The following is a 13911-nucleotide window of genomic DNA, read 5'->3' on the forward strand; positions in this document are numbered from 1 at the left end:
GAGCCACTATGAAATGATGCGAATGGATTTGGAAATCAATACAATTTCATGGAACAAATATTTTAGTGAAGGTCGTAAATTTGGGTCGATGTTATTTGTCTTGGCCATCAGAGAGCGAGGATAGTGTTCGTCAACAAAGTGCTGTAATACATCACAAACGTATACGAGTGAGCGCTGTCTGCCTGTAGGGAGCACCAGAGCTCAACACAGCGCGTACCTGACATTCTAAGTACGTACAGGCTTGCATTTACATCCTCACCGATGGACATGAGCAAAATACATGAAGTCATAACATTTGAATACTATTTTTTTTACATAACAATAACGGTGAATATTCAGATAGCAGCCAATTAGACTCTGGAGTTAGTCTATAAACCATGTTCCATTTGATTTATTGACAAAGTACAGGTTACAAGATTTAGGATTTAGGATTGAGACCGCCGACGTCACTTGACCCAACACAAACGCACGCGCGTACACGCCGCTGTGCTGTACAGCCTCTGCTCAGTTGCTCTCTCCTCTGCGACGGTGTTACGTATGTCTAGTGTGTGATGACTGGCACCCACATCCAGCCCGCGGTTTGAAGGATATCTCCTGGAAGGAACGTCTTTTTGAGGTCCTATGGGAGTTCTAACAGCCGCAGTTTGTCTGTTGGCAGCCGTGGGAGGTCAGTGGTTGTCATATTTCGCTCTTTTTCCACTTTGCCGGACACATGTAGCGGGAATTAATGCTGAAAATGTCTGAATGGTGACTGCATCTTTCCCGTATAAGACCCATCGTGCTCAATAATAAAATTACCTGTATGTGTCATTTGTTATATGCCTGTCTTTTAGCCACTGAGGCGTTACTACCAGTCTTAATTATTTATATTTGGAGATGGAATCAGATTGGGGCTCAAAGTCGCCGTTTTGCATTAAGCAGCGAAGAGGACACCATGCGGGCGCTGCTATAAATTCGTCCGAGCGTGTGCAGCCTTTGGTGTTGGTGTGTACGGTATATGGCAAACCCTCGCAGTATCATTCGATATTTTTTTATATCCAACGTATTAGGTCCATGCAGTGGCGGTCCTAACTCGAATTGCACTTTGTGTAGAATCCCTATTTAAGCCGTCCACAACGCCAGAGCTATTACGTACGCACACACAAACACGCACAGAAATTGTGTGGGAATGCTGAAATGCTGAATAAAATTGTGGAAACGTGGAATGACATTAAAAGATATGGAATTATGTGGATTGATTTTAAATGATTATGGAATAGATGTGGAATGACATTGGAAAGACAGAATGATTTGGAATGATCTTACTCAGAATCATTTTTACTGGCCAAATGTGTAAACGGATGTGAGGAATTTGACTCTCGTAGTTTGAGCTACACTGGTATAAAAACAAAGAACAATAAAAAAAATAATAAAAAAACAAGATGTGGAATGGTGTTGGTGAAAATGTGAAATCTAATGGTGAAAATAATTTATTTCAACAATTTCATCACCATACCTCACTCATTTGGCTTGTGTTATATGCATTTAGGAAAAACAATTTTACAGACACGACATGTCATTAAACAATAGAAAACAATTTCATGTCAGGTTTTTTTTTTGGTCATCTTATTTTGAGGAACATTGCAACAACCAAAACCCCCAGCCATGCCGCCCTGTGCAGCAAGACATACTGCTCATGTCAAAAAACACCTGCAGGTCCATAAACTCTCTTTGTCCTCACTAGCAAGACATTTATATGAGACTAAGTCAATGCAGAACATATTTCGAGCCTTATACTAGAGAATGCAAGTGCTTCTCCTAATGCACTAAATTGACTCACTAGTGAAGACAAAGATGGCACGAGTAGTACATGGACCTGAAAATGGGTATCAAGGATTTTGGGATAAGAGCTCAAATGTCTTTTCCCAGTGGGACAAATCCTGCTCCTGGTAGAACAAGCTGACATGGCTGGTACCAACAAGGGAACATTGGTACCAGCCGTTAGCAACCGTTTGCAGGTTTATGCTTTTGTTGCAGTGTGTCACAAGGTAGCAATAATCAATGTCATTTGACTGGTGACCAATCCATGGTGTACCCCGCCTCTTGCCCAAAGTAATCTGGGATAGGCTTTCTGATTTATGAATGTTAATGTGTATCACATAGTTCTTTAAGTGCTGCTTTTGTTATAATTAATTTAGTGTGTGTCAGACTTGCTGATCTTTCCACCTTGTTAGCCTTTCAAACAGCCTAGGGTGCGTGAGTGTCATTTGCATATTTTTTTTCCTCTTTTGCCTATTGGTCAGTTGGGATTTTACCCATATGAACTTTAACCACAGCTTATTGAAATCAGTCACTGCCAAAAGTTACGGCATAGTCGGCAAGATGAACCTGTCTTTTCTGATTCGGAAATTGGAAAATAATTCTGCAGATATTTTCCTTTTTTGATCTGTGTTGAGAAAGTCAAACGCAGTACGTCCAACCATCTACAGCATCGACTGACATTTAGCTTGCAGGGTAGTGCTGCACTGCTTAGGTTACCTTTAATGATATAATGGCAGAAAGGGATTGGAGACAGATTTAGCCTCAGATGGAAACTACCTGCAGGCTTGTGCCTCTGGGGACAGTGTTTGCGCTTGTGTGTTATTGTGACTGTGAGAGAGATGTAAGCTTCTTTGCTCTGCCACTTCACCAAGGGAACAGTGATTAGTTGGTAACAAGTCCTCCCTCACTGACAGCATCACATTCTGCTTGTTTTTGTTTTACTTCATTAGTTTGCCATTGTGGCAGAAATATAAAATATGATTACTCTAATTGTCCTTTTTTTTTTGCTCCAGTGGGGTGTCGGCCAGTAATCTCACCACTCAATGATGCAAAGGTCAGAGTTGAGTCTATTTTTATATTCTTTTTTTCCTCCTCTGTGATATTTACTGAATCTTCCTTATTTACTCCACTGACATTTTTTTTTTTGTGAAGGTTGAATGTATCATTCAAGAAACTCTGAATGGGGATGGGTCGCAACATGAGTGTGACCTTCAGCGAGCAGGTGATATCTGTAATTGCCATTCACGTAGTCTGTGATCAATACTATACTATAATACGATACTATATGATATTCATTCTGCTATATTATCATTATTGTCATTTTTTCATGCTTTTGTCTGTAAACAACATTTGACATCCTCAACAGCCACGCAAGTATCGTACATTAAAACAATTAAAGACCCTTTAAATCAGGGGTGTCAAACTTATTTCACATTGTGGGTCACATACGGCCTCGGTAGATGTAAAGTGGGCCGGACCATTAAAATTATACCGTACTCTGCTATAAATAACCAAAATAATGTCTTTCCTTTGTTTTGGTCTAAAGAAGCACAAGCACATTAGGAAAATGTTGAAATTTAATGAACATATTTTTTCCAAAACAATTCATGAAGCTCCTTAGATTTCCTGAGGCAAATGTGCAATTTACTTTTATCTGTAAATTGCACAGATAGCACACATAGGCCTGAACAAACCTCCTTGCGGGCCGGTTCCGGCCCGCGGGCCGTATATTTGACACCCCTGCTAAATGAAAAATGAGGACATTTTTCTTGTTTGACAGATACACCTTTTGCATCTCACAATTGAAAAAAACTGTAACCCATCTGTCAAATGATATTAACCCTTTCAACAACAGCGAGCTTTATGTATAGGAATTGTTGTTACGATTATATTTAACTCATTCAATCCCAGCCATTTTCACTGGAGCAACCCCCTCAATCCCAGCGTTTTACTGGATTTTGACTGATCTTGCATGGCCCACAGAATATTTGGCTCTAATGGTATATGAACATGGAGCCTACCAAAATAAGGGTTGGACTCTCTTCTTTCAGCAGAAAAAAATGTTGTTTCTATCTTTTTCCATTCTTCAGCAATTGGCATTACAAAATGGCCAAGCTTCATGAAAATGGCGATTCCTGGGCAAAAAACAGAGAAAAAGAGCTTTTTGTAAAAGCATGCATTTCAAGCACGTGAGGAACCACTGCCACCTGCTGGTCGCTTTTTTACATGATTTACAATGCAAACGGCTTATTCTCATTCACAGATTGCATTAGACCCTGCTCCTCTCTATGACGCAAAAAAAAGACTTAGACGTACACGTACGTCCTTGGTCGGCGGGGCCTAATTTCAAAAAGACGTACAAGTACGTCTTGTGGAATGAAAGAGTTAATATTGTGTTCTGTTGTATTATTGTTATTTTATGTTAAATGTTCTGCAAAGCGCTTTGCTATAGCTGCAGCTGTTGTGAAAGTGCGATATAAATTAAGATGTACCATATTTTAATAATTTTCTGCGTGCCAGTTTTTTTCTATTTAGGGTCCCCCTTAAACTGTAATCAACTACTAATGTCGTGTAAAACGTGTTGAACTAAACGATTCCACAACGCTCATAACCTCAAATCCTTCTATGTCGGCGCCAGCCTACATGAGCATGCCCTGCATTTGAATTTTGAGGTTGCACTGAAATGATTTGCTGGTGGCAACTTATTTTCGTGATGCTGTTGTGTGTCTTTGATTTGATGATGTGAAATGTCAAATTTTCTGCAGCGGAACTTGATGAAGTGCAAAGACACCAGGATCTTCTTGGGGAGCTGCAGCGGCTGGCTGATGAAGGTGCGCAGTGATTCCCTCATTCTGATTATTTGTCCTTTCTCAACAAAATATGCAGTGAAATTTCCACTTATTGTAGGGAATATGTTCCTGACCCATCCCCGGTGTAAAGACCATATAAAAAGACACTTTTCATCATGTTACCTCCTCCACACACTTTAAACACATTTAAACATGTTAAAACACCCGTTAACTTATTAAAGCACACTTTTCCCGTGTTCCTTAGCACTTGTTCTCACTCCTTTGCTGTCAAGAAACGGGAGACTATTGTAGAATATCACTTTGAGGGAATGAAAAGAAGGCTCTTTCAAAATTAGGGGGCAAAGCATCTTTGCTTCTAGCTATTTGTCAATCCTGGCTGAAGTTTAATGTCTCAAATATAATGTGAATTGCCATGGACGGGCTATCGGACATGAACATAAATGTCACGGTAACAAAATTTTCAAATCACTGCAATTTTTGCACACACCGATCAGTAACACATACAAACGGAGCCTACAAAATGACTCACAGGCATTTTTTCCTCTCTGCTCAATGGGACCAATGACTGCAGCACACTGTGGTAAAAACTGAAAGCGCACATATTCAGCCTTACCTGTACATAGTAAAAACCCAGAAAAAAACAAATCGCTTAAAAATCAGCGATTGAGCATATGGCACCAAAGATTAACCATGAAATAGCGGGGGGTCACTGTAATGATATTTCTCCAGCTATTGTGTACAAATTGAAATGAGGTATGTTGTTGCTGACCATTGCAGAGAGAGAGCGGTATGAGTATAACCTAGCTGATGAAGAAGGTGATTTGGAGTCGAAGGATGCCGACAGCGATGCGACCAAAACAACAGTGGAAGACGATCCCAAGAAGAGGGAGATGAATGAGCCAAAGATCGATGACACAGGGATCCACGATGACGAGGAGAGAGCTAAGCAGCTTGAGGAGCTGCTAGCCGAAGAGATCAGCAAGAAGGAAAAGGAGGAGAGGAATGATGACGAGCTCAAAGAGCTGCTGAGAGAGTTGAAGAAAAAGCGTTACGAGATGAAGGAAATAGGGAGCCCAAAAAGCCAGTGGTCAGAAAAGGGTCAGGAGGAGGATGACACTAAGCAAAAGGCGGCAAGAGACAAAGAGGAAGCTCAGCAGGAGAGTGTTGACGATCACAGGAAGGATGAGTTAGAGCTGAGTGTGGAGAAAGAAAAGGTGGAGAAGGAGCTGAAGGAGCTGACGCGCAAGAATAGGCCAGAGGAGGAGAGTGCAAGAAAGGAGAAGCGGGAGGAGCTGGACGAGCTGGTTAAGAAGATGCAACGAGTGCAGGACGAGGCGCGAGCACAGGCGGGTGGCAATGGTGCGGACCAGAGCAAGCGCGAGGAGGACGAGGATGTTGAAAGAGGAGGTAACAATGGCGGAGGTGAGAATGACGCGAGTAGCAAAGAGGGAGCGGTGGAGGTGAAGGAGCCGCAGCAGAAGAGAGTGATGGAGAAAGCCAGCGATGAGGCCACTCGCCAGTTTGAGAGAGAGAGGTTCAAGGACCAGGAGGAGGATGACGACGAGCCACATGGGGAGGATGGGGAAGATGAGGATGAGTACATCAGAGAGGATGAAGATGATGATGATGATGAAGGTGGTTTAGAAGATGAAGATGGCGAGGTATGTCAAAGAAACTGTTATTTTATCTTAAAATTAGCGTCATAATCATTTCCATGGTAGGTCCTGGAGTTAAAAGTCAACCGCCTGGCTACTTTTTTGGGTTTTGTTTTGTTTTTTGCTACGTGTTACGTGCAAAAATGACTTTAAATGAACAATGGGATTGGCGAGCAACGAGTTCAGGGTGTCCCCCACCTACTGCCCCAAGTCAGCTGGGATGGGCTCCAGCACGCCCGCCACCTTTGTGAATCCAAGACATTGTTGCATCGCCACGGTGACTGTGCTAAAGTCAGTCTTTCAAGGTATTTTAGTATGAATCAACTGATCAACTAATTGATTACGGTAGTTATTTCATTGATTGATTGGTTCACTAATAAATGTGTTAATTGATTTTAAAAATTATTATGAAATTTGTCATGAGGGTGGCCAGGTGGTCCAGTGATTAACACATCGACCTCACAGTGCAGAGGTACTCCACACTCCCTGTGTGGAGTTTGCATGTTCTCCCCGGGCCTGCGTGGGTTTTCTCCGGGTACTCCGGTTTCCTCCCATGTTCCAAAAACATGCACGGCAGGCTGATGGAACACTCCAAATTGTCCTGAGGGGTGACTGTGAGATCGGATGGTTGTTCGTCTCTGTGTGCCCTGCGATTGGCTGACAACCGATTCAGGGTGTCTCCCGCCTACTGCCCGAGGACAGCTGGGATAGGCTCCAGCACCCTCCTTGTGGGGATAAAGGCGGATCGGAATATGAAATGAATGAATTTGTCATGATTTACCGTTTTCATTGTGTTTATTGGATGACTGATTTCTACTACATGTATACGCTTTGCATGCAGCAAAGGTTGTTTTAAAGTGTGATATAATTCAGATGAGTTGAGTTCAGCGAGCAGCTTGATAGTCCACAGTCGACAATTCCATATGCAAAATTGTCATGCGACTGTGCGGAAACGACTCTAAGGGGTAACTAAGTATCTGCGCCACAAAATCACCTTTATCATAATCTTGCCCTAGACGGTGGTCACTGGGCTGGCTGGAGAGCAACCAATGGTCACCCCATAGCTCCGACTCTGAGCACACTATCTTCTTGTCAGTTCATTGTAAAGAACTTGATGCTATCCAAAACTGTTTCTTTTAATTTGCTAAATGTTTCCACTCCAAGTGAGGACTGTAACGGGAAACTTGACAATGTTGTCTGCATAAGTGGGTGCCGTTTTTCTCTCCTTTCCATCTGCAGGAGCTGCTGGAGATCGAAGCCCAGTTACGCAAAGTTGCCGCAGAGCTGAGAGAGCTGCGGAGAGGATAACCACCCACCCACACACACACGCATGCACAAACACACACACACACACACACACACACAGTTGCCCTTGGTTGCATTCTCATTCAAACATTCGGCTCCCATTAACAGCCTCGTTGTCTCTTTGGATGCAAAATGATTTTTGCTATTTTCCTACAGTTTTTTCATCACTGTTAACACAATGCTAATTTTGGCGCTCAAGGCGCCTCTCTGAATCCATGCTTAGTGGGCTTGCCACCATCACCTGTAAATGTTTAATTGACAAGTGGAATCAGTTGTGAACTGCCACAGATGCAAGCATTCAGCACTTTTATTTGAATGCCATTTTTACCTAGAAACTTTACATACACACGCCACACAGTATTTTGGGTGCTGAGTCATTAAAAACAGGCACACAGTGCTTCTTGTCTCAGAAATGACAACATTCTCTATAAGCAATGTGAGTGTCTCAATATCTGTTTTGTGCAATTAGCGATAGCTCCATGTAAAGTGTTATGACTGTTATGTATAACTGATATTTCTATCCAAGGGTAAACATTCATTCTTTCAAGAAATAACTATTGCTTCATTAGGCTCGTGTACTGTTAAAATCAGACTGTTTGTGATGAACGAGGGTGACACGAACAAAACACAAATGGATCTTGTACGTATGTCAGGTGTTGCACGTGGCGTGTGGATGTACACGCTGTGTAGGTTGGCGTACAGTCGATGGGAAATGATGTACTTAGAGCTTACAAGGTCTCAACGTGTCACTTGAGGTTCAGGACAGCTTTGCACTCTTAATAAGCCAAGGAGGAGGAGGCAGGGACGAGGAAGACACTAAAGCCATTTTCTTGTCTTTTGGAACACTAACGCTGAAAATAACCGCTGGACTGTAATCGCTCGGTGGTGTGGCACCACGTTTGCAGTGGATGCTGTCTTGTTTTTGTTTTTTTTGTGCTCGTGTAAATGTCATTGCGCCAAGGTCATACAAAGTAAAAAGCAAAAGCGCCCCCAAGAGGTCACTGCGTCAAATTGCACAATGTACACCTTTAACAGGGTTAGCAAGCAACTCAGTTAACTGCAATAATGCAATTGCAATATTCACTGCGGCACACATGAATGCAATAATGAATATTAAACGAGCAAGACAATACAACAGGTATTTTAATACGCCATTAAAGTGCACATATAGTAGTCATTTATTAAATATGTTCTCTCTTTTTTTTGTTCTCTATACAGCCAAGAATTGCAATCGGATGTGAACACACATAAAAAATCGTTAACACTAAAAATATTAGTACAACCCTTTCCAAAGATGATTGTTCATTTCATAATTGAAGAACGGTTACTGTACTTTAAAGTTGTTTCCTGTACATATGTGTAAGATGTATCAACCAGCAAGGTAGATGAAGGATACGTCTGGAGGAGAGTGATATTGAGGACATTTCAAAACCATTTAAAAATAGCAACAATATTTGTAATATTACTGGCCAATATAATGCTGTATTTTGTGCCTGCTGTGTCTTCGATGCTACTCATTAATCAATAAAAGTATACGAAACACGTTTGCTGCCAATTGTTTCTGGTGTCATTAGAATAACGGCACACTAAATAAAAACACAGTCAATTCAGATGTTTTTAATTGAATGAAATGACTGATTGTTGAATTACATCGTGTCTCTTCCCATAGTGGAAGTTGCCCCTTGGTGTTTGGTCATTTGGTCAGGAGAGCCAGCAGAAGAAGCTTGTTTGTCCAACACTGACTCAATTAGGCTGAGCAGAGAAGAGAAAAACTGGGGCACACCGTCATAACCTGACAGAAGAACAAGAACACTTTGGATTATCTGCCTGTGTCGTGTGTGTGCGTGTGAATAGCTGTGTTCACCTGGAAAAACGTTGATATCAATAACAGTGAGGGTGTATGTCTGTGTATTGATGATGACATCTACTCCAAACAGGGACATGCCCAACTGAACGCGTAGCTCTTGGACCAATGCGGCAACAGCCTCCGTGCTGGGAGGAGGCAGGCAAGGTATTTGCTCATCCATCTTGGGGAAGGGAGACACATTTTCAGTGAGTTTGAGACAGGTGTTCTTTTTCACAAAAATTGCAAATTGTTGCTTGAAAAATAGCATTCAATACTCACAGCTGTGAGATCAGAACTTGACTCTGGTTTGGATACTTGCTGACTGTTAAAGAAGATGGTCTTTCTGTCTGCAGGCAGAGACAAACCACAGCTGCAGTGTGTACAGCAAGGGTGTCAAACTCATTTTTGTCACGGGCCACATTGTTGTTTCGGTTTCCCTTGGAGGGCCGTTATGAATTTCGGGAAACCACATAAATGTTTAATCCCCTCCACATATTACATGCACAGCGCACAACAAATGGATGAATAACTAGTTTTTGAATCAGAAGTCAAGAATAATGACTGTTCTTGTGGATTACATATGACAATTTGAAATTTTGGTTCAGACTTCAGCAAGCATCATGGAACTTGACATGCTTGATTTGCCTTTGCGGGCCACATAAAATGGTGTGGCGGGCCAGATCTGGCCCCCGGCCCTTGACTTGGACACCAGTGGTGTACAGTGAACAAACAAAACAGAAAGTGAGAGAAAAAAACGAGCTAGCAAAAGCAGATCAGTACAATAGGATATTGGTTTAGGGTAGGGAGAATTAATCATTGAATGAGACCGTGGATAGAAAAGAAAGACAGGAAAGGGGGCATATTGCATTTTTTTGACTGACCACATGGCCCAGTGGGGAAGTTCTTGAGTGAGGGCCTCTCCACACAGAAGTGTCTTTCTCCGACTACAAACACCTTGTGCAGCACGGCTCCGTGGTTGACAAAGCTCTGAAGAACGCATGGAGGCTGGATCTCCGACAGACATGCCTCACTGAAGATCAGCGACATCTATGCACCCAGCAAATGGACGACGACGCACGATGACGGACAAAAGGCAGAACGTGTGTGAACAAAAACGACCCGATTGCACTTACCTCATGGGAAAGAGAACCGTGGGCTACTCTCGTTTTACAAACTGTCCAACAGAGACCATAACATTGGATGATGTTAACACAGGAAATCAGAAAGGAAAGTCGACGCACTCGCCTCGATCTGAATTATGACCATAATTAGCTGAGCTTCATCCTGCTTTTGTCTTTCCAAAACATATTTTCGATTTGATTGGATTGATTCTGTCCCTATATTTGTGTACATAAACTTGTACTACTATGCAGATCCCTGTCAGTGACAATTGTTTTTTTTTTCTTTTCACCTGAGACACAAATGAAATTCTGCCTCACAAAATATGAACACCCAACAACGTTGCTCGCTTGCGAGTCGTTTTAAAGCTTGCGGTTTATCAAATACAACAAAAACCAGTGAGCATCTAAAAGGCTTCTGAGAGCGAGGTAGAAAACTGACTGAGAGGGAAGCTCAAGTTCTGAGTCATCGCTTTCTGCTGAACGGAAGGCATATCGCTTGCACTGTGGACCTCTAGGTATGGAGGACTGCAAATGTGCCAGTCTGTCAAACAAAATAGATGAAAACACAACAGAAGTCTTCAGGTCAACAATCCGGTGTTTACGGTACTGCTGAAATCGTTTTATGACTGAACATGAGACCTCGGAGTGAATTGTGCAGCTTGCTCATGATCCGGTAAGAGGTAAAGCGGTCTAGAATTTGGGTCATGGCAGGCAGGGGATCCAGAAGAACTATCCTGCTGTGTGCTGACACATAGCTCTGGAACATAACACAGGAGCACATTTCGCTTTCACATCCGGCAGGTTAAACACAAAAGCTAAATTGCTGATTGTTTGTCACCGTAATCAATACTTGAAAGTCATAGAAATTGCCTCCAAGTACACCCCACTTTTCATGTCTCATTCCTCCAGCACTGGTCATTGACGGTCACCCCGCCTACACTGTCCGCAATATTATGGATCTACGTCACAGCGGTCCCCGTTTTCGGTATTTAGTTGACTGGAAGGGCTCCGGCCCCAAGGAACATTCCTGGGTCTCTGGGTCCCCATTGCTCAGCCCTTCCCTTCTGAAGTGAGGGTAGTGACTGTTGTGACTGTGACGGAGTTTGGCTCTTTGTGTCCTTTATTTGGTCACACAGGGCTGGGCTTGTTTTACTCTATACAAGCTTGAGTTAGTGAGTTTGTCAGAACGTTAAACTTTCTATGCCCTGCTGCTTCCAGCGCTGCTCTCTGTTTTTTACTTTGAATTTCCACATCTACTTTTACTTTGCCATTTTCGTCTCCTTATCCTACCGTGACAGACTGTAGATGATGAAATCAGTGAATTCCTTTTCATTTGTGCATTGAGATTTTTTTTTCTTCCAATGTTGAACTGCCTGCATTTGTTTATGCAGTTGTCAACAAAGTCGAGAACCTCGCCTCATCCTTGGTAGTGAACAATTGAGCCTTTTGGGATGCTCCTTTTATACCCAATCATGACACTCATCTGTTTCCAATCCATCTGTTTAGTTGTGGAGTGTTCCAAATACTTGCTTTTAATATCGTGGCCATTATGTGTCTGGTAATGCAGAATGACCGATGAGGCTCTATTGCACATTGCATATTTTTTTTAACATTTAAACCAATGATGTGGTGCAATGTGGTTCTTTTTCCACCTGGAAGTCGACCAGGAGCTGCTTTGATTGTTTGTCATGCTCCGCCTCTACGATGACATCGGACAGCTTATGAACTATGACATCGAAGGGTCCTTGGGGCTCAAGTGGCTGAGTAAAATCAATCTGGAGAAGAAAAAAGAAAACATTTGATTGTCTCTTTGTCCTTTATCTTGAATCTGCCCTCTTCCCACCTTACAGTAGCCTTGTCACAGGACATTGGCTTTATTGCGCGGACACACACATGGACACACACACACACACACACACACACACACACACACACACACACACACACACACACACACGTTAGATAAATAAAATGAGAAAACCCCACAAAAACTGATAATGCTGCTTACAGGCTAACAGTTTTGTACCACAATTAAAGGGCCTTTTTTTTCATGACGCCTTCTCAAGGAAAATGCACAAGAAAGCTAACGGGAGGTGGTTGCAGATGGCTGTGACATGGATTACTAAAGTTGCAGACATCTGTATATGACACCCGTGGCTATGTGTGCACACTGAAGTGGACGATTTAACCTTAACACAGTGCAACACAATCTGGAATGCATGTGCTTTGAAAATCACGCAGAGAAAGACAAATCTACCCATTTATACATGCATGCACCCCCCAAACACACACACACACACACACACACGCACACTACCAAGGAAAACAGATGCAAACAATATGGAAATCCTAAATTCGCCACCAATCTTCAATGGTGAGAAATTATGCCCCCCCCTCTTTACATAAAACTAAAACAATTACCTCCACCACCTCCACTCCATGGTCCCTGGATGAACGAAATGAATCGATTTAAATTCTATTCAAGAGTAGCATGATTGTGATATAAAGAACCGTCATCAGTCTTCAAAATTGAATACTTTATATCCTTTCATTAATATCATTAGCTAATGACATTTTGCTCTGTCTCCGCGTTGAGTGGACCAATTTTGTGACCCTAATTTGACTCCAATTTGAATTAACAATCTAATGTGATTATGATTTACAAAACAAAACAAAACATTAGCCATGAAACTTACGCACAGAACTCCACAAAGCCATCCAGATTCATCCTCTGGCGTTTCTTATCACTGAGACAGAAGCCCACTCTGCAGCGTGACATTTGGCGTCCTTCTCTTGTGACCTTCTGATGAACAGTTAGGTTGGAGTGTCCACGCTCTTGTCCGTAACCTCCACCCCACTGGCTCCACACTCTCACGCTCCCACCCACTACATCTCAAAAGAAGATTTCCTCAACTCTACTTTACAACCCTCAAATATCTTGTAACAATTCGGCAGGCAGAATGACAAACAAAGAAAAAGTGCTTTTATTTGAGGTCGTTTGACTTTACATCTTCATCTAGTGCCTCTTTGTATTTGGTCAAGATCAGCACGGTGCGGTAGTCTGAGGTTCAGGGTTCAGATCTGAACGCCGGTCAATGTATGGACTTTGCTTGTTCTCTTCGTTCTTCAGCAGGTTTTCTCCTCCCGTATTCCCAAAACATGCATTTTTGGAAGACTCAGAATTGTCCACATGTGGAAATGTGATGTATCTCATTTCTTGCCCGAAATCAACCGGGATTGACGCTTCAGCTCACCACGACACTAATAATAATAAATTGGACAGAAAATGAATGAATGTTTAGTCATGAAAGGAGAGTATAAAGTGCCATCATGCATTCACGACACAGCTAGTGGTGGGAAGCAAGCAAATAAGT

General features: G+C 42.3%; 2 protein-coding genes across 5 annotated transcripts; one reads left to right on the plus strand and one right to left on the minus strand.

Moving 5' to 3' along the window:
- Positions 1–467: 467 nt before the first annotated feature.
- LOC147197632 (uncharacterized) lies at positions 468–9112 on the plus strand. Of its 2 annotated transcripts, none has more exons than XM_086125447.1 (6): positions 468–667; positions 2814–2860; positions 2953–3022; positions 4566–4631; positions 5388–6271; positions 7505–9112. In XM_086125447.1, the coding sequence occupies exons 1-6, from the start codon at positions 622–624 to the stop codon at positions 7571–7573; spliced, it is 1182 nt and encodes a 393-aa protein (XP_085981573.1). In that variant the 5' UTR covers positions 468–621; the 3' UTR covers positions 7574–9112. The 2 variants fall into 2 exon arrangements, with proteins under 2 accessions (XP_085981573.1, XP_085981574.1); XM_086125448.1 differs by having other exon boundaries at positions 469–667; positions 2814–2854.
- On the minus strand, positions 8731–13344 carry LOC147197633 (inositol-tetrakisphosphate 1-kinase-like). 3 transcript variants are annotated; one of them, XM_086125451.1, is made up of 11 exons: positions 13234–13344; positions 12959–12983; positions 12190–12312; positions 12015–12092; positions 11177–11294; positions 10977–11078; positions 10550–10590; positions 10298–10463; positions 9696–9763; positions 9435–9597; positions 8731–9362 (listed from the first exon to the last, which is right to left on the minus strand). In XM_086125451.1, exons 1-11 carry the CDS (start codon positions 13314–13316, stop codon positions 9217–9219), a joined length of 1113 nt encoding a protein of 370 aa, XP_085981577.1. In that variant the 5' UTR covers positions 13317–13344; the 3' UTR covers positions 8731–9216. The 3 variants fall into 3 exon arrangements, with proteins under 3 accessions (XP_085981577.1, XP_085981575.1, XP_085981576.1); XM_086125449.1 differs by lacking the exon at positions 12015–12092; XM_086125450.1 differs by lacking the exons at positions 12015–12092; positions 12959–12983 and having other exon boundaries at positions 13238–13335.
- Between the last annotated feature and the right edge of the window lie 567 nt (positions 13345–13911).

Source organism: Hippocampus guttulatus, chromosome 12 (genome assembly GCF_054856545.1).
Source record: "Hippocampus guttulatus isolate MCC_2025c chromosome 12, RoL_Hgut_1.0, whole genome shotgun sequence".
NCBI classification, from domain to species: domain Eukaryota; kingdom Metazoa; phylum Chordata; class Actinopteri; order Syngnathiformes; family Syngnathidae; genus Hippocampus; species Hippocampus guttulatus.

Bases quoted from the DNA above. Each gene is read 5' to 3' on its own strand.
- LOC147197632 (XM_086125447.1), top strand. From the start codon at position 622: ATGGGAGTTCTAACAGCCGCAGTTTGTCTGTTGGCAGCCGTGGGAG. The intron at 668-2,813 runs GTCAGTGGTTGT...TTTTTGCTCCAG, and splicing joins TCTGTTGGCAGCCGTGGGAG to TGGGGTGTCGGCCAGTAATC. The intron at 2,861-2,952 runs GTTGAGTCTATT...TTTTTTGTGAAG, and splicing joins TCAATGATGCAAAGGTCAGA to GTTGAATGTATCATTCAAGA.
- LOC147197633 (XM_086125451.1), bottom strand. From the start codon at position 13,316: ATGTCACGCTGCAGAGTGGGCTTCTGTCTCAGTGATAAGAAACGCCAG. The intron at 12,313-12,958 runs GTAATTGTTTTA...TTTCTTCTCCAG, and splicing joins ATGGAGTGGAGGTGGTGGAG to ATTGATTTTACTCAGCCACT. The intron at 9,598-9,695 runs GTGAGTATTGAA...CCCTTCCCCAAG, and splicing joins CAAGTTCTGATCTCACAGCT to ATGGATGAGCAAATACCTTG.